The 20,105-nt window shown below is 37.4% G+C and overlaps 2 protein-coding genes across 3 annotated transcripts; one reads left to right on the top strand and one right to left on the bottom strand.

Annotated features, from left to right (window-relative positions):
* Nucleotides 1-763: 763 nt before the first annotated feature.
* Nucleotides 764-11,201, bottom strand: pnkd (PNKD metallo-beta-lactamase domain containing). The gene is made up of 9 exons (XM_037789265.1): nucleotides 11,016-11,201; nucleotides 9,152-9,267; nucleotides 8,302-8,414; nucleotides 7,421-7,479; nucleotides 6,696-6,788; nucleotides 6,086-6,249; nucleotides 4,712-4,798; nucleotides 4,406-4,521; nucleotides 764-3,033 (listed from the first exon to the last, which is right to left on the bottom strand). The coding sequence occupies exons 1-9, from the start codon at nucleotides 11,192-11,194 to the stop codon at nucleotides 2,860-2,862; spliced, it is 1,101 nt and encodes a 366-aa protein (XP_037645193.1). The 5' UTR covers nucleotides 11,195-11,201; the 3' UTR covers nucleotides 764-2,859.
* On the top strand, nucleotides 11,048-19,898 carry LOC119499953 (protein lifeguard 3-like). 2 transcript variants are annotated; one of them, XM_037789267.1, is made up of 13 exons: nucleotides 11,048-11,185; nucleotides 12,574-12,748; nucleotides 13,520-13,796; nucleotides 13,887-13,954; nucleotides 14,062-14,126; nucleotides 14,228-14,281; nucleotides 14,427-14,477; nucleotides 14,586-14,625; nucleotides 16,043-16,080; nucleotides 16,190-16,277; nucleotides 16,622-16,717; nucleotides 16,854-16,907; nucleotides 18,626-19,898. In XM_037789267.1, the coding sequence occupies exons 3-13, from the start codon at nucleotides 13,523-13,525 to the stop codon at nucleotides 18,773-18,775; spliced, it is 978 nt and encodes a 325-aa protein (XP_037645195.1). In that variant the 5' UTR covers nucleotides 11,048-11,185; nucleotides 12,574-12,748; nucleotides 13,520-13,522; the 3' UTR covers nucleotides 18,776-19,898. The 2 variants fall into 2 exon arrangements, with proteins under 2 accessions (XP_037645195.1, XP_037645194.1); XM_037789266.1 differs by having other exon boundaries at nucleotides 13,515-13,796.
* The last annotated feature ends 207 nt before the right edge of the window (nucleotides 19,899-20,105 follow it).

Genomic DNA, 20,105 nt, shown 5'->3' with positions numbered 1-20,105 from the left:
GTAGATTGAGTTTGTGTTAGTCAGGGCAGCAGCTTCTGGTTGTGGTTGTTTTGTATTAAGAGCCTGTGAGTTTCAGGAGCTGATGCATGTCTGCTTCTGACTGTATTTATATTAATAGGCAAAAACTCAAACAGTATTATCATAGTAATAAATCCCACTTTCATCAGTGTCCCTCTGATTTACACAGAGACAAGACTTAAACTCTAGCACCTGAGGTGGACCCAAGACACAACCCACTACTGCTTGTTGTTCTGTTTTATCACACCGCTTTGTCGACAGAAAGTTCAGTTCACCCTCGTCTTTCTTTACTTGAGTATCTTTTGCATGTGCATAAAGTAGGTTACTCTCTTATTTGAGTTTAGGGAAGTTATAGCAGAGGGAAAAATAACTCAGCTGTCAGTTTTTAACACTCCTAAAGACAACAAATAACACATACACAGCTCTAATGAAGGAGTTTACTTTCATATGCCCTCATTAAAACGTAACCTGAAGTAAAACAGTCTCCCATGTGGTGGTATTCATAACTCAAACATATGCAAATAAGATGGGAATCCGCATCAAACAAACAGAATAACATTTTAGTCAACAATCACCAGGGGAGAAGGAGCTTTGATACCCGCCCTACTGCAGGAGCAAGGGAGGAATCTGAGGAGCGTTCACAGCGCCGCAAAAGTTTAAAGGATTATTCCTTTGCATTCTTGCCCGTTTCCACCTTATCAGATGCTGCATCTCCTTTATAAAAAAGACAACAGAAATAATCAAATGTGCATGGGAAGAATACTTTTTTATTATTATACTGAAATAATTTGCGTCCATTGTTTCGTCACAGTATAATAAATCCTTCAATATATTAAAAATATGTACAATTTTGGTTTTCAAATTGGCTATAAAATATTCCTTCTGTAATTTAAAGTGAGTACCGCAGTCAATGTCACATTGTATTCTCATATTAGGAAGAAAATGACAGATCTTTCCATCATCATCTAACTCTTAAATATTACACATTTTAAACGAAAATCATTGCAAAACATTAGTGTATTGCCTACAGATTGCTTGATTCAACATCACCCTGTATGTTTAGTTATCTACAGGCTAACAGAAGAAATCATCCCTTCTACAGTAATTCAGTCCGTTTCATACAGTACAATGCGCTACCAGTCAAATCCTTCACACACATGTTCATGTTCATGTTCATGTTCATGTTCATGTTCATGTTCACACGGTGCAACTACTAACACTTGAACAGTACAGTGCTAAATGTGGAACAATTAGTTTAAAGGCAGATTGAGTAGGATTTACCTAGAAAACCCCAAACAATGAATAGACCGATACAAAAATAATCCCTGTCAATCATCACTTATGACCCACTTATCAGTGTGTGACGGTGTCTGTATCTGCAGAGAACCTGCCCTCTGCCTGGATTCTCTTATTTTGCTGTGTTTGGGACATTTCTGGGCGTCAACCTCTATAAAAGCGTAGCGACCAGGTGCCAGATTGTACCACACATCCAAGAGGAAGCTAAGAAAATGATGAAATAAATGCAAATATAGCGAGGCGAAACACCAAGCGGACAAAGCTCGTTCCAAAACGAGAGGGAATCTGGGGTTGGCTTTCACCCGCTGGCGAGCACCCTAAACCTAACCGCGGTAAAGGGGCGTGAGCTTCTGGTGTCGCTGAGCAGGCGAGGAGGGGCTAACTTTGAATGTTGTGTTTCCAAACCGCAACCAACAAATCCTACTCATTCTGCCTTTGAGAAAAAAATTATTTGCTGAGAGATTCAAAAAAGGGCTGAAGTAGAAAACATGTGTTCCACCTCTAACATCTAAGGGGCTGATCACACCGAGACGCTTCGATACAGGCGCGGCCACTTTAAAAACTTGTGGAGCGGGGGCTGCTATCTTAATTGTAAAGTAAGTAAGTAGTAGTAGTAGTAGTAGTAGTAGTAGTAGTAGTAGTAGTAGTAAAGCCCGCTTCTTGCTTGATATGATTGGCTGCCTGGGCCAAATGTGACAATGACGAGCGGTGCAACTCTACATATTTCTAGCGACGCGTCTCAGTGTGATCAGGTCCTTAGTGAATTCTAAAATGAAACAGGGCTAGTAGCCCAATCGCAAGCATCAAGAACTACTATCAGCAACATCTCTCAAAACAAAAAATCAAAACAAGATTTGCTCTTAGATTCAGCAAACAAAGATTCACATGAAAGGCTAGTGTACAGACTTGTTTTTCTCCATACCCATCCATTGTGCTAACACAAAGTACAAGTATGATTTGTTAAATTAAACGTACCATTGTTGCTGAAAATCATATAACAAAATCAAATATTCAAGTCAACACTGTAAACGTGAAACCAGCATACCAAAGATTTTCATGTAAGGTTTTTAAACAATGCACTATTTGCTTGTCTTAAAAATAAACCAGACTATGCAATAAAAATACAGTACTTAACATGCTAAATGAACCCATGTAGTATGCAGAGCAGAATCACATATCTACTTGTACCAACATGTAAAATAACAGAAAGCTTCTCATGCAGATCTAGATTATTGTTTATGTCTCCGTGTTAAAGAGGCAACACTGTGCACTGTTCTGTCTGCAAACACAAAACCAGCACAATATACAGTAAATGGAGAGGTAATGACTATGTTGTGACTATTGTTCCTAGTGGTCTCTGATAGAGGTTGATAAAGGTCAAAAATGACTTAATGCCCCTTCGAATTTACAAAACTGGTTTCTTTAACGTTTCATTCATACCTCGGCGCTCCGCTCAGCATTACTTTTACAACGTACCACTGTCCAGTACAGGTGAGCTCCCTCCTCTGTTTGCCCGTGTTCAGCTGGTTTTTAGTGATTCCACTACTATCTCCTGTTGAATTGGTCTTTGCTTTTTCGCAGCTCCTCCAGCACCCGAGCCCTGAACTGGGTCCAGTCTTCATCCTGGAACTGCTGCACACCCAGGGCCAGATGGAGGTCTGTGGAGTGGCTGCGCAGGAAAGGATTGTACTGCTTCTCTTCTCCAATAGTGGAGGGACACTGAAAATGAAAAGCACATCAAAATCAGCCCTCCGAGAATTGATGTGACTCTAGCAGCCACAGTGATTCACATGCCATTCATTCAAGTGGGTTCCTGCCAATTTAAAACAGCACTGCTTTGCATTTCTGCATCTCTGCCCCAATTCAAATGCTGCAAAACGTCCTCGTCATCAACAATAAATCACCTTTTAGCTTTCCATTTCATGCATTTACTTGAGCATAATACACAGTGATTGCCAATCCAGATGATAAAGCCCTGGATCACAGAAGTTAAAAGCAGCTAAAACAAGGAGTTCAAGTGTTAAAGGGAATTTCTGCTATCATATTGTTTAATGTAAATCTCTCCTTCCAAACACAAAGCAAATTGAAATATGTGTAGCTGATGGATATCCAGCAAAAGCAGCACTGCCAATAAGCAAGCAGAGGCGGAGGTAGTATCACAGCAAGCCAGATAAACCACTCTAGTTGTTAATGTGTTGTAACATGTCACTAGCCGAGTTTCCATTCAATTGTCGAGTGAAGTTTAAGTGAACTTTTGAAACGTTGCAAAAAAGAGAAATGTGAATTAGGCACAAGTTTTTATTGTTCTTTCATGCCAGCTAGTATTGGCCATGTTTCATTCTGTCTGGTTACAAAGACGAGCATTCACACGTTATGGGAATATCCGAGAAGACGCCGACAGCAGAAACAGTCATGCGAGTTAAATGTTCACTACGCCCATTTAGCGCATCAACTCGTTTTTTGATAAAAGGCAAAAACCTCCTCAAGCAAGTGTAAAAACTTTTTTTTCCACAATTGAGGAAGTTTTACTGAACTTTGCCGTTTCCATACAGTTTCTTTAATGTGATACTTCAAAATGTGCATAAAAAGATGTGAATGGAAACACGGCTACTGTGGGGGAAAGCGCAGGTGTAAATACTAAAATTAATGATGATGACTTCCATTTAGCTGTTTCAGTTTCAGGGTCCTGGTATGGTGCATGATGGACACTTTAATACAACGGAGCCATCATTAATGTTATCAGTAACACCGATGCCTTTGCTGTTATGACAAGTCAAAATATCCTTTGTAAAAAAGGCCTATTATTGCAGATGAGTGAAACTGCCTCTGGTGCCGTGCTGTATAGATGTCAGATAAAAACTAATCTAAGTTCTGGATAGGCCCTTCACTCAACAGTGAACCTTTGCTCTGCTGCAGACTGTATCACAGATGAGACTCGTCTGAGAGAGCTCTGGATGAGGAGCGCTCGGGCACCGACAACACATCCACTGTAGGCAGGTGATAAACCCTTCTTCCCAGGTGCTGGACAACATGAATCCTCTCTGGAACGGCGTGCTACAGAGGCATAACAATGGCAATACATCATTCTCACCGTGCACAGCCTCTGGCCTCGCTGCAGCAGCACCCACTGAGATTTGTTTTCCCTGGCAGCGTTGCGAGGCTCAACCTCAGCAGCAAACAGCAGGTTGTCCTCTGCATACTCATGACCTGAAGGATAGCCGGTGGGCACAAAAATAAAAAGTCATGCCCGCACTTAAATGCTTACACCCTATAGAAGTCCCCACACCACCTCGTCTGCTGCAGTATGTCTATCAAAGTACAGAAATCAAGCAACAGCAACACATTCAAACCACCGCCACATCTACATCGTTTCTGACAAGTGAGAAGATTTTCCTACCAGGCCATAGAAGAGTTTCATCACTCAAGGAGGCGACTGTGTCCAGAGATGACAGCATTGTTGTGGCGCTGCCTTCAAACATCCTCCCTGAAAACCACAACATCAGGTTTTACTCAAGTAAACGGTATTTTTAATTTGATCCTTTTATGATGTGTTAGACACCTGCAGATTTCCTGTTATTAAATTCCTTATAGCCTCTAGGGAACAGGGTAGTAAAAACAACAACCATATAAGTAACAATGAGATTAAAACACAACCAAGAAAACATGGTAAATATTCAACATTAATCATGCTATAAGGACATTTACAGTGCCTTGCATTTTCAAGAACTAACACTTGGGATTGGCAAAGCAAAACTAATTTGCATGCTTTGGTGGAAATAGAAAGGGGTACGATTTGCATGTAGTAGTAGTGTTCAGTAGAGATGACAATGACGTGTGTTCATTGTTTACTGGACATGCTGAGGGCATGTGGAGAGGCTAAGTGCTCTGTGTGTGTGAGCATCAAAAGTAGGCATATGAGCCAGAGCCATGAATTCCAAATGCCTTCCCTGTACAAGACAGATAGGAGCTGTACAATACAGCTGGTCTTGAGGTCTGATGTTTAGGTAAGCCACCAGGTATCTGCACTAATAGGATTCAGCCATAAAAATATCATAGTACTAGGGCTGCAACTAACGATTATTTTCATTATCAATTAATCTGTAGAGTAATTTCTAGATTAATCGTTTGGTCAATACAATGTCAGAAAATAGTGAAAAATGTCCACCCCAGTCTCTCAAAGTCCATGGGGATATCTTTAAATGTCTTGTTTTGTCAGTCCAAAACCCAAAGATATCCAGTATAATATGATATTAAACAGAGAAAAACCCAAAATCGCTATATTTGAGAGGCAGAAAACAGCATTTCCTGTCATTTTTTGCACAAAAAATGACTTTAACGATTAATTTATTATCAAAATTGTTGTCGATTATTTTTCTGTTGATCGACTAATCGATTAGTCGACTAATCGTTGCAGCTCTACATAGTAAAAACAGGTCAGAAGCACTCTATTTTTGTGTTCACAGTGCCCTGATTTCCTGGTTGACCTGATAATGCTTGTTCTACATTACAACCTATTATAATAATTAATTTCATATTCAAGTTGTCTGTGGGTAGATCTCTGCATGAGGACAAGTTCATGCATTTATTTTCGCTGACTTTTCAGCTTAGCATTGGCAAACAGCCAATTCATTATCTCCTTACAGTCATTCACTGGCCCATTACGGGGTCTTTTCTGTCTCTTCTGTGTTTTACATAAAAACACGAGTTGCTGTGAAGCACAATGTCAGTTCTATATGATAATTTCTATGGATCCCATTGTGTTGTAACTCACCACATCCTGAGAGGAACACCAGGTCGCCGGAGAAGAGGCTGGAGGGGGCGTCGACCGCCCGGCCATCCAGGAGGTAGATCATGTGGCCCACTGTGTGTCCAGGAGTGAAGAGCCCCTTAAAGTGCATTCGGCCAACTGTTACCGTGTCCTTGTGTGAGAGAGGGCTGGGAACACAGAGAGAAAAGAAAAGTGCTTTAAGAAGAATGTAAGATGTAGAGTTTTCATGACAGCCTGTTACCTAATAAGCAGAAAGGGGCTTGGGAAGTACATTTTTAAACTTATATAATAAGAATAACTTTGATATACTGTATGTGCAGTATCTCTGAAACATAAAGGATACCCCTTCTTTGAAATAACGTTGATGTTAAAATGTACTTGCCAATCTAAACAAATGAGGCAACGCCGTTTTTCTGGTTTATGTAGTGAAGTCAGTCATTTTGGAAAACACACTTTTTACCCGAGGCATAACAGAGCAGTTTATCAAACCATGATAATGTGCCGTGCAGTCAGCTGCTACTAGTGCTGACAGAGGGAACAAGACAGGACTCAGTACAGTCCGACTGATTCTGTGGGAAGCAGTGTGCTGGATACTGAGCGAGCAGCGACTTACTGCGTGAGGCCAGGAATGTTATCAGCTGCGTTTCCATAAATTCGGCACGAGCTGTGAATCCTTTTCAACGATTTGTTTCCCCCGCTGTGATCCCTGCAAATGAAACAGAAAACAGAGGCTTGTCAGTACCGTGGACACGTTAGAAGGTTGCGCATTTGTTTTGGCCTTCAATCTACACTTCAACCACATACTCTTTATTTTAGAAATATTTTACATAAATGTAATTTTCAAATGTATGCACATTAGTGTGGGTGTTTCCCTTTGATGAGGTATAATACATGTTAAAATAGCAACACCAGCAATTGTGTACATGAGAACACCATGTTTATTTTATTTTTTTGTATTTATTTTATTTGTTTTATAATAATATATTTATTATTTGTATTTAATTCATTTATTTATTATTATTATATATTTTTTATATATTATTACATTATTGTTGTTATTTTTATTTCTTTTTTAATTACTTAAATTTTGTTTTGAGTTATGTAATTTTTTGTTTCATAATTTCCAATGCACATCTTTAAAACCTATATAATTTGATCACAAAAAAAGAGAACATCATGTTCACCTATATTTACTTAACACAGAATATAGTTTTTATAATCTGTCATACTTGGTATATTTAGCCCCATCTCCTCGTGTATAAAAATGTAATAACAAACCACACATTAAAACAATATGGATGCATGCATAACAACTAATAATGAAGCTATAAAACTCACCAGTGCTTGTGTGTGCAGAGTATTGCTTCTAAAGTCACTCCCTCTCCCTCAAGAACTGCCTGAAAAAATGACAAGTGCCGTCACAACCTTCAATCACCATATCAAACCACACTTCAGCAGCATTTCATTCAAAAGCCCATTGAGCTGCAAAGTACTTACAACTATTGACAGTGACACAGTATGGCATTAGTCTGTACTTGGGTGCTTGTAATGGATGTTGCTGAGAATGCACGAACGCTCATTCACTACAACCACAACTATTAACAATCAATAGCTGTAGTAAAATACATATAATTGTAGGGCAATAAAAATGGAAGTGCACTGAAAGTGATACTGAAAAATGTACGACAGCTGACCAAATAAGAGAAAGGCATTATTGCCACAGAGTCACTTTGGGTTTGTGAGCTTGGTTTGTGGTCAAGAAAAACAATCTCACACATAACACAAATGTTCCAGTCCCATTGTACCTATCTACTTGCACATTGTTATGGGTCATGTTCAACAATTCACTTTTTGGCAATATAACTGAAGCATCTGTGGGACCATTTGATATCTTCAGAGGTCTTTATATAACTTCAGATGTGTGGTACACGGTGTACAAAATCTGTCTATCTAAAAAATGTTGCTGAAATAAAGACAAAGCAACCATTAATTTTGAACCCAGATGGTGTTGCAATGACATCAAGTATTCGACATGTCTCAACTTTTTCTGCAGCAATGCGTTGTTCAGCAAGCCAAGTCAAGTTATCCCCTCTTGCAACATAGAGGACTACAGCAATTGCACAGTGAAATGTCCTCATTATCTGCATAGTAACATTGATCTGAAAGCCCCTAAATGATATCTAGACTCAATGCACACAGCTGACAGGAGAGGCATTCACCTGAACTGTTTGAGGGTCTGCAGGGTCGACAACAACTGCAACACTGGAAGCTGTGTCGATTACGAGATAGCTGTAGTTGTCAGACAGTACCGGGATGGGGATTATTTTGATACCTGTGGGCAGACAAAGAATTATAAATTAAGTATTCAGGACAATATTAAACTTTTTCAGTTAGAATGATAGAAGTAGACATGTAGTATTAAAAGGTATACATATAGTTGTAAAGGTCTCCCCACTATACCACGAATAAATTCTAAATCAGCTCATGGTTTCTCTACCACTTGAACTACGGTCTGCTACAACAGTGTCTGCTTTTAAAAGCAAACTAAAAATGCAAGCTTTTAGTTGTGTTTAGTGTGTGGTATTTTAGAATCAGTATTACTATTGTTATTACCCTTCTTAATAATAATACCTTCTTAACTTATTCCCACTTTATTGTAATACCTTCTAATCTTATGTTTTTATTAGGGCTGTCAATCGATTAAAATAGTTAATCGCGATTAATTGCGAATTAATCACATGTTTTTTTCTGTTCAAAATAAACCTTTAAGGGAGATTTGTCAAGTATTTAAAACTCTTATCAACATGGGAGTGGACAAATTGAGTCTGCCGTCAGTCATCTACACCTGTTATATGAAATGTGCTATATAAATTGATTGATTGATAATGTTCATAGTGTGTCTTGAAATGACAGCATCTTTTCTACTGATGGTAATACAAATGTGCTTGTATATGCTGTACAACATATCTCTGTACCTCTCATTGTTGTGGATGGCACTCAGCATCTCCCCCACAACAACCCAGCATGTATGAACATGGTAAACTGTAAAAACCCCAGACTGCTGCATACCATTGAACTCCACGGGCTGAGCTGTGGAGTGTCCACCAGGGTAATGTTCTCGGGCTTTCCTCATCTGTCTCTTGTAGTACATGTAGCCCAGTCTGGTCCTAGTGTAGAGTGTGTACCTGGGGAACAAGTAAAACAGGCTTTAGGAAACTTTGTGTGTGGTAGCAGCGGCTGAAAAATGCTAACCCTTCCAATTCAATTCAATTTGCTTTATTGGCATGACTGTCAGGTGAACAATATTGCCAAAGCGTCAATTCAATAATAAATACAAATTTTAAAAAAGAACAAAATAAAAACAAAAACATATATATACATATATACAATTCATTAAGCAAATTACAATATATAGATATTTAAAAATTTAATATTTTTGTTATTACTTTACTACTTTACTAATTAAATATTTTTGTTATTACTTTACTACTTTACTTTTGTTATTACTTTATTGTTTTCTTCCATTGACATGCATACATGTCAATGGAAGAAAACAATAAAGAAGTAATTAATGTTTGTTGTGTCAATAAAACAAACAAACAAATAAAAAACTATTAATAACAATATATTGCAATATCAAAGGGTCATATGAAAAAAAAAAAAAAAAAAAAAAACATGAAGAAGAAGAGTAAATAAAAGAGTGTGAGTTACATCTAGTATGTGTTGTTGTTGTGGCTGTCTCTTAGGCTGTGACATGCACTGACATATCCTGCAGCTTCTATGGCGATGACACTATTTTCTCTAAGTAGATGTTGTATTTCATTTTGGTCAGAGAGGGAATCAAAATGTTGGAGTTTACATTTAATTTTTGTAGAGATTTTTTTCCTAATTTCTTCATATGTGCTACATTGTAGCAGGACATGTTGCTCTGTCTCCACCTGTCTCTGTGGACAGAGCTGACACACTCTTCCATGTCACTCATTTATTCTGGTCCTGTAAATTGACATGTGAATTGTGGAAAGATGTCAATAATTTTATACTTGTTAACATTTTCTCAGATTTTGCACTGTACTATATAATTATTATATTTGGTTGCTATGATTACAGTGACAAAGACAGTAATGCATGTTTTTCTTATTAATTTAATTTTAATTCTTGCGAAGTTCCACATTCACAAGTGTAAATCTACCCCAAAAAAAGCCTAATTTCTTTGTATTTATGAAAGAAATGGATCTATATGTGGCAACAATTTATTCCTCACAAAACAAAAAAGCAATGAAAACAATGAATGTATGCAATATCTTTAATGTTTTTAAATATATCATTATCTACTTATTTATTTATTTTTATTGTTTTGTTTTTTTATGTTGGTTTTGTTTCATTTCTGTTCTCCTTTTATGTTTGTCACAGCTCTTTGTTTATGTTTTATGCTTCTTTCGTTTGCAAATGATTTTAATGTTTTCTGCTGTTACTATGTATACTGTCATTTTGAAATAAAAAATAAATAAATAAAATAAACCCTTCCATGTCACCATCTTTCAAAAGATAAGGGAGTCATGCCTACTCAAGTGCCAAATGTAGCGTGTTCCACCCAGCAGCAGAGGTAATTTAAACATAAACTAACGTTAGTAGCTTACAATTAGCTGGCTGGCTGGCATCATGTTATTGTAAAAATCTCCTAAAATAAACGTCGTCAAACTATAATTAAGTGTGCCGAATTAAAGAGTGGCTATTATAGTTTAAGGAAATGCTTTTAATCTAAATGCCAGTGGTCGACTGGCTGAGCAATTTATAAATTAAACATTATGTGAATGGAGTTTGGTGGGACGGCCTCTCTCTGGCTGGAGACGTCGCACTGCTACGCTAGCGACAATCATCGCGATGATAACAAACGCTTGTTTTCATTTAAGGAGAGGGTTCATATTATACTCACGCAATCCGGAACAACGGCTTCTCCGAGCGGGCCATGATGTTGCTGAACAGTTTCCTCCAGAGAGCTTGTGCTTTGCGTCTGTAGCGGACACATAAACATAAGAAACAGAAGAAGGATGCGGCGAAGACCAGCGTTACCATCCAGTCAGGAAGCGCCATAGCCTCTGAGCGGTACGTCATGACGTCAGGCGAGACGCAAAACTCCGGAAGCGAGGAGATTAAGAACATTTCTTTATTTTTTTATTTTTTTATTTTTTTATTGAAGATAATTCATTTACGAAAAAAAAGAAAAGGATAATACTACAAGTACATATTATTTATTAACATTAATAATCAATTTAATTGTAAATATATCATATAATGATGTTTTTACTGACATTAATGTTCTCTTGTTCTTCCTTATATAATATATATAAATATTACATATATCATATATTTTATATTTTATATGATATATTATATTAGTGCAACATTTTTCTGCAGGGAACACAGATGAGAAACTGACACATAAATATAATAAATCTAGTTTGTATGTTTTTGTCTTTTCTCTGTTTTTGTCAAACAATAACCATATTATTATTATTATTATTATTATTATTATCATTATTATTATTATTATTATTATTATTATTATTATTATTATTATTATTATTATTATTATTATTATTATTATGTGTAACTTTACACACAGAGCTGATGCTTCATTCAAACCTGCAGAGATCTGAAATATTCTGTAAACTCAACTTCCTGCTCGTGTCTGTTTATTCCCTATAAATAAATAAATAAATAAATAAATAAAAAGAAACATCAAAAAAGAAGATATTCATTTACAAACAGTAAGGCATTGTAATCTAAACTCAATACTTCTAACATACAGGGCACAATTGGATAAGAAAGATAACTTAATTTATTAAAAAAATAATACAATAACAAAAATAAAAGAGGGTAGAAAATAATTAAAGGAAAGAATAAATAAATAAATAATAAGACTGCACTCTTCCATAGTAGCTCTAGGGGTCATCATCATATATGTTCAGTACTTCATACGCTCTGAGGAGAGACTTTGCATGTTGTCCATTCATTAGTCTTAAAGCACTGAGATGATTGTCCACAAGGTCCCTGGGTTTAAGAAAATAGTGGTGTCTAAAAGGTAAATAATAGTAAAATAACAATAAACAATAATAAAAATAAAATAGTAGTACACCTTTATATAACATAAATAGTGTTAATTGTAAATCATTTAAACATATTTTTTAATTAATTAATTGTATATGGCGTCAATATGGAATCAAGCCAAGTGTCGGTCCGCTTCTCAATAATTTATCTAGGCTAATTTGTATTTTAATTTGACAATACAGTAGTCTAGAGTAGGCTGTATAGTAATATGCCACAATATAACATTTTGGGTCAACTTATAGGGGAAATATAGCCTAGACCTTTAGGAAAAATGTTCTTATATGTTAATATTCTACTGAAATCAACGTTAGGAGTACGTAAGGACACAATAGTCTATGTTTTTTTTTTGTTTTTATAATTGTGTTCTTTATTATTTTGTTTAGGAGACTGAGCAACCGGAGTCCCCCTGCTCTCTCAGACACATCAGTACTAGTGTAAGTTTCAGTGAACATATCCTATTACAATGATGACATCCTCCTGTGGTGTAAGTCTGCAAACCTCCAAGGAGAGAAAGGACAGAAGGGAACAGTGCTCCCATCTCAGAGCTAAAGCCACTGGGTGAGTAGGCCTTCAATTTCTTTCTTTCTCCTTTTTTTTTGGTTTATGTTCTCATTTGTTCTCCTAGACTTTTCTAGTATGACTAAGTTATTTTATAAGGTGTATTTATTTGTGCACGGACATAGCTTTTTCCAGCAGATGACTAATACAGAAATTTGGATTGTTACTTTTGTTACAAGGTAGTTTTAATCATGTTGTAGTTTTTGCACAATCATATAATAACCAGATTTAATTTAGTAATTGTGACAATGAAAAGTATAAGCACATAACAATTGATTGGATAACTGTGTATAACATGCTGACCAGTAGTGAGTTGTAAGGGTGTAAGAAAATATAGAAAACATTGAATATCATGATATTATGTTTTGTGAAACTGTATCAATTTTTAATTAATAGCTTACATGCAAAGATTAATATTATAATAGTCAATACTTTATATCATTTGCAAAGATATGTGCCGTGTCAAAGTATGTTGGATGTTACAGGGACTCTAAAACGGTTCTGATTGCATAAAAAATGTAACTTTTTAAAGTCAGATTTTAAGCATATGGTGGTGTGTTCTTTATACTATGACAGTTTTCCTATAATTAGATTAAACAAATTTACAGTATCGCGATATATCGCAATATAACCTGTATCATGATACGTATGGTATCGCCAGATTCTTCCCAATACAAAGCCCTGATGAGTTGGATGTTGCTTACTTTTTATGTGCATCATATCTTCGTGTCAATATCACGCCAGCTCACTTACCCTCTTCTTCAAGGTCAGATCATGACATCTAAAACTGATAATCCTCCACCCTACGAGGATGCACTGCACCACCCTAAGTATGGAAACTACCCCCACCAGCCACAGCCTGGCGACCCTCTTCCACCACCTCCATCCTACAGCCCCAGTCCGGGCATGGGCCCCGGCCCGCCTGGCTACTGGGGCCAAGACGGCGGCTACCCGCAAGCTGGGATGTGGGCAGCCCCTGGCTTCTCTCCATCTCAGATGCCCACCACAATACCGACTCTGTCTGCTGGAGTGTCAGCGCCCAACCAAGGTTCTGAGGAAATGATCCAGGACTTCAGTTAATGCATTATGTTAAAGCAGCTTCCAAGTGTAATAAGAACCGCTATTCCCAATTCTGCAGGAGACATGGAGGATTATATGAGCACCCAGTGGGAAAGCACATCTGTTCGGCACGCCTTCATTAGAAAGGTAAAGATTTTCATCATTGGTCACAGACTTTTATTGTGTTTCTTTCTGTTCAGAGTGACAATGTTTCCTTGTGTGCTCACAACAGAACTGCTTTGTTTTATGGGCAGGTTTATTTGATTTTAACAGCACAGCTTGCCGTCACCTTTTCAGTTGTTGCTGTCTTTACATTTGTGTAAGTGTCCCAGTTCATCCCAGTTTAATATTCCACAGCTTAATGTATATGATGGAGGGTTTGCTCCCAGTGATCCCTTATGTCTGTGCTTTCATATATAGTGAGCCAGTGAGGCAGTTTGTCATCAAATACCCCGGCATCTACTGGGCATCTTTGTGAGTTAAACATACTTTCAGTGCAATTAGATTAATAAAAAAACAGACAGAGCAGCTCACTAGATCAACAATATTCTCATTCTATATTATTCTCCTGACATGCTGTTGTACACAGTGACAATCACAGTGTTTTATCTCTCCATAGTGTGGTTTATATTGTGGTTTACTGCGTTCTCGTCTGCTGCAAAGAGCCGAGGTAAGCTCGAATGAAAATAGTTTTACAACTAATAATGTTTTGTCTTGTTTAAATATTCATAACCAGTAATGATACATTTAAAACATATTTATCACATCTTGTGTTCAGGAGGCGTTTCCCATGGAATCTGGTGCTGCTGGGAGTATTTGTAAGTACTGTTTGTTAGAGTCAGAAGCCAATATTGGGTTTGATCCACCGTCCATATGGCCAGACTGAGAGCATATTGTGAGGAGTGACTGGAGGACAAAAACAAAGACGCTGCAATAATCTTGCACATGTTGAATTAGCACATGGGTTCTCTGCCTCATTTAATTTTTATTTTAAAGCAAAAATTTTAACTTGCACACTTTGCTAATGAATATAGTATGTTATTGTTATCCTATGTTTATATTTTATAGATTCTAAGTTAGTTGTAATAGTCTGCTATATCTATAGTGTATTATATTCTTTATATTGTGTATACTATAGATATCTATCTATCTGTCCATCCATCCATCTATCTATCCATCCATCTATCCATCTATCTATCTATCTATTGATCGCTCTATCCATCTATCGTTCGCTCTATCTATCTATCTATCTATCTATTGATCGCTCTATCCATCTATCGCTCGCTCTATCTATCTATCTATTGATCGCTCTATCCATCTATCGCTCGCTCTATCTATCTATCTATCTATCTATCTATCTATCTATCTATCTATCCATCTATCAATCGCTCTATCTTTCTACCTGTCTATCTACCTGTCTATCTATCTATCTATCTATCTATCTATCTATCTATCTATCTATCTATCTATCTATCCATCTATCAATCGCTCTATCTTTCTACCTGTCTATCTATCTATCTATCTATCTATCTATCTATCTATCTATCTATCGATCGCTCTATCTATTTATCTATCTATCTATCTATCTATCTATCTATCGATCGCTCTATCTATTTATCTACCTGTCTATCTATCTATCTATCTATCTATCTATCTATCTATCTATCTATCTATCTATCTATCTATCTATCGATCGCTCTATCTATTTATCTATCTATCTATCTATCTATCTATCTATCTATCTCTCTACTGATCGCTCTATCTCTACGGATCGCTCTCTATGGATCGCTCTATCTCTCTATTCATCGCTCTATCTCTCTATGGATCGCTCTATCCATCGCTCTATCTCTCTATCGATCACTTTATCTCTCTATCGATCACTCTCTAACAATCGCTCTCTCTATATCTATCTCTCTATTGATCGCTCTATCTATCTATCGATTCTCTATCTATCTATCTATCTATCTATCTATCTATCCATCTATCCATCTATCCATCTATCTATCTATCTATCTATCTATCCATCTATCCATCTATCCATCTATCTATCTATCTATCTATCTATCTATCCATCCATCTATCCATCTATCATCTATCTATCTATCTATCTATCTATCTATCTATCTATCTATCTATCCATCCATCTATCTATCTATCTATCTATCTATCTATCTATCTATCTATCTATCTAAAAAGGTTTAAACCCCCTCATGGTCCTCATGTTTTATCTTGCAGACTCTCGCCTTGTCTTACGTGTCGGGAACGATTTCTAGGTTCGTTTTTGGCTCCAACTCAGGCAACACACCACAAACACAGCACATTTAGATGACGATGTAATACACCCTAAGTTTCTGTTTTAATCACAATATGTATCTCTTACAGCTATTATGAAACAAAGGCAGTGCTTCTCGCCATGGGAATAACAGCATTAGTTTGTATAGCTGTCACAGTCTTCTGCTTCCAGACCAAGGTAGATGGAGATGTAAACTGTGTCTCTCTGTGGCTCGGTAGCATACGGCCTGTCAGAGGACGTCTTTGTTGTCACTGTAAAAGAACGCCTTTGTCTCGCATTACAATGGGGCACTGGGTTCCTTTAAATATTTATTAACATTTCGGGATAAGATGTGAATCCAACTTCTCTGTCTGATGCAACTCGAGATGAACACGTCTTTTGACTGGTACATGACACATCCACCCAACGTTCATTTATACCTCATTCTAAACCTCTTTCAAATTACATCGACTGCTCTTTCACGCAGCTTGAAGCGCATTAACTTCACTTTCATCCCGTTAATGACTTGTTTCTCATCACAGGTGGACTTCACCTCCTGCGGGGGATTCCTCTGCATCGCCTCCGTCGTGCTCATGATCATTGGGATCGTCACGAGCATCGTCCTCTCCTTCCACTATGTGAGGACGCTTTGGTCAAATTCTTTAATTTATTCCCTCTACTCGTGTTTCTCAGTGCGAGAGGAGTAGCAGCTCAGTAGGGTGTATCTCCGTGACTGATTCCACATTCAGAGGCCTTTCTTGTGTCACTCAACAGGTCCCCTGGCTGCATATGCTGTACGGCGCTCTTGGAGCCATCGTTTACACTCTGGTGAGTCCACACTCACATGAATTTAAAGGAGAGCAATTTGACCCTGATATTTATTACAAGGTTATTGTTGAATAACAAGAGGCTTAATGGTCCTTACACCCCCCAAATACATAAATGTTCGTTAGACCTAACAAGAGGAAAGGCCAGCAGGAATATCTAAATGGTTTATCACCTTAAGACCATGAAGGTGCTCAGGAAATTTCGCTGCCTACATACATTTATGCAATATCATCTGTGGTAAATTGATGTTTTGGTCTGAAAATAGAAAGGTTTCATTCTCTGGGGATATTGAACATGACGACTAAATTTCATGGCAATTTTCCTACTAGATTTTGACATTTGGAGAAGTGTTTGAGGCATCTGGGGGTGGCATTGTGGGTCTGTCAGTCGCTCTGTTTGGTCCACAATGGAATATCTCAACAACTATTGGATGGATTACTGTCAAATTTTGTACAGACATCCATGATTCCCGAGCAGTGTATCCTAAATGACCCTGGTTATCCCCTGACTTTTCCTCTAGCACCACCAGTGGGTCAACGTTTTTTACTTGTTCAGTAAAATATCTCAACATCCAGTTGATGGGTTGGCACAAAAAGATATTTAAAGTTCCCAGTGGATGTATCTAAATCAGTGGTTCCCAACCTTTTTCCTTAAGGGATCGCTTTTCTGTCATTGAGTAAACTGACGACCCCTGAATAAGTGACATATTTTATGGATATTTCTTATTATATTATTATAACAGTACAGAACAACAGATAAACTGCACAATTAACCTAAATGGTGAACGCAATAACTGCAGGAAGTTTGTGTAAAACGAACAATTTGGATGAGTTATGAGCAGATTATTTCCTGAGAATATGCATTTTTAGGAATTTTTAATACAATTCTCTGTCTGTATTATGTGTTGTATAGCAATCATTCATACTTAAAAGGCTTCTTTTGTTTTTTTGACAAATTCAGTGTTTTCTTCTCCCTGATGCTTAGAAGTTTATTTCTTAAATAATAATCCAAACTTTAAAAATAAAACAATTTCATTTAGTTTTCTTCACAGAAATCAATGAAATGCTGAGATATAGGCCAACTGTATATTTAAAAAAAAAAAGAAGAAGTTGTCTTACACTTCTTAAAATCAAGAGGGCCTCATGACCCCCTGTGAAGATTTAGTGACCCCTAGTGGGGGTCTGGACCCCTAGGTTCGGACCCAGTGGTCTAAATAGCTGTTGTGGTCCATTGACTTGTTTTTTAGCCCCACCAAGGGGTTGACATTAGTGATGGTTTTGAGTGAAATGTCTCAACAAGTATTGGATGTGTTGCCATGACATCCATGTTACCTCCAGGATGATTTTAATAACTTTGGTGTACCTCTGACTTTTTCTCTATTCTTTCTATTCTTTATGACCCAATACCTTTAAGAAATAATAGCATTCCCATCAGCCTCAGGTGTACTTTGTATACTAGCACATATTAGTATGCCAACACGCTTAGATGTGAACACAGTAAACATCAGCATGTTAGTTACCTGATGGTAGTACTCAAGGGCCACAAAAACATTAGGATTCAATCAGATAAGGAATCAAGAAAATCATTGTCAATTGTTAGGACAATCTAGCCAGAGAGAGATATCTTGTCTTGGTTTCTCCATCCTGCACTGAACAAACACATATTCCTTCTTTTTTTTTTTACTCAACTTCGTCCCATCTTCTCTTTCTCTGTGGTAGTTTTTAGTATACAACACCCAGCTACTTATTGGAAATCGGGAGTTGGCCATCAGCCCAGAGGAGTACATCTACGGAGCTCTCTCGCTCTACATCGACATTGTTCACATCTTCCTCTTCATCCTTCAAGTCGGTGGAGCTGCTACTGAATAATCCCACGGTTAGAGCACATCTTGTTGTCTACAAGTTTGGATTTACAGGATAAACATCATGCTAAATGTACACAAGTGTGTCAACTAGGATGTTTCATTACCAGCTATCAACATTGAAGCTCAAAACTACTAATTTAACCACATATAAGCTTATTTTTGTAACACTTGAGCACTTTGATTCATTCTTGCACTGTTTGAAGCAGGACAGTGAGTTACGTCTGTGAATGAGGAGAGAGACTAAAGCACATGTATGGTTGTTATTTAACATTTTGTCTTGCCTTTTTGTTTCAGCAAGTGGTATTTTAGTAGATGATGCATGTGTCATGTAGCCATGAGAGATTAAATTGATCCGATCATAGATATAAAACAGTCTATGTATGGAGCCGATGGACCTTTTCAAACTTGACAACATAAACACTCTAAATGGGCCCCTTTGTATTTCCTGTTGCAATGTTTGTTAATGCAGTAGCTGACAAGGGGTCTTGGGGTATAACACATGCCTAGTGTAATTGGAGCAGCGATCCTGAGTTGTGATTGGCTCAATTTCAGCGATTGAAGACCAGACTTTATGCGCATATGTTGTACCCCAAAGATATGACGTGTTGATGACGCGTGACATCCCTTTTCACCCTCCTTGGTAGTTGACAGGAAGTAAACTTGGACCAAAGCTGTTGCCCTAGCAACAGAATGGCAATGAAAAAGGATGACATATTTTTTTCGGCCAACCAGGAAGCACCGCATTGCTTCCCTCGACAAAAGCCAAAGAGATTTTTCCATTGGGTTTTGGATTATTGCTCTGTGGCAAACAAACATTTATGATACTTATACATTTTGTTCAGCGAGATAATCTTCAAAAATGAACACCACTTTTATGATTTTTGAAGCGTAAATGCAATCGGCAGAAGTAAAAATCTAACGTTAAGCTATAAATGAACTGCATCACGGTTGCAGGACTTCACGTCGCCACCACTGAGCTAAAGGCGGACTAGTGTTCGGCGCGATGGCGTTTAGTAGACTCATTTAGCCACTTGTTAGCAACCGTCTTTTTTAAGACACGTAAAAGCTTCAAAATTCACGAGTGTGATATTTACTGACGTATTTTATGTTGTAGAACAAAACATTAAATCTACTCAGCTTGTGTTAAACACAGACCTTATTTCAGACATCTAACTAAAAACCAATTAACTTCCAGTCGAGGGAACCAGAAGTGCTAAAATGCTAACTCATTTACGGGTTTTAGAGCTGATTCTTGCAGCACTCTTTATCGGAAGGGACATAAAATGTGCATGTTTAAACAATGCATCAGTCTGTTAACTATTACTTGTATCAAA

Source organism: Sebastes umbrosus, chromosome 13 (genome assembly GCF_015220745.1).
Source record: "Sebastes umbrosus isolate fSebUmb1 chromosome 13, fSebUmb1.pri, whole genome shotgun sequence".
Lineage (NCBI taxonomy): Eukaryota > Metazoa > Chordata > Actinopteri > Perciformes > Sebastidae > Sebastes > Sebastes umbrosus.
Note: the sequence above shows the minus strand (reverse complement) of the source record. Positions and strands in the feature narration are given on the sequence as shown.

What these genes read in the sequence shown, in the direction of transcription:
- LOC119499953 (XM_037789267.1), top strand. Translation starts at nt 13,523, where the DNA reads ATGACATCTAAAACTGATAATCCTCCACCCTACGAGGATGCACTGCAC. An exon ending in GGCATCTACTGGGCATCTTT is followed by an intron (nt 14,282 to 14,426) that starts GTGAGTTAAACA and finishes ATCTCTCCATAG; the next exon opens with TGTGGTTTATATTGTGGTTT. An exon ending in TCTTCTGCTTCCAGACCAAG is followed by an intron (nt 16,278 to 16,621) that starts GTAGATGGAGAT and finishes TTCTCATCACAG; the next exon opens with GTGGACTTCACCTCCTGCGG.
- pnkd (XM_037789265.1), bottom strand. Translation starts at nt 11,194, where the DNA reads ATGACGTACCGCTCAGAGGCTATGGCGCTTCCTGACTGGATGGTAACG. An exon ending in GGTGTTCCTCTCAGGATGTG is followed by an intron (nt 4,799 to 6,085) that starts GTGAGTTACAAC and finishes TGTGGTTTTCAG; the next exon opens with GGAGGATGTTTGAAGGCAGC. An exon ending in TGAAACTCTTCTATGGCCTG is followed by an intron (nt 4,522 to 4,711) that starts GTAGGAAAATCT and finishes GCTATCCTTCAG; the next exon opens with GTCATGAGTATGCAGAGGAC.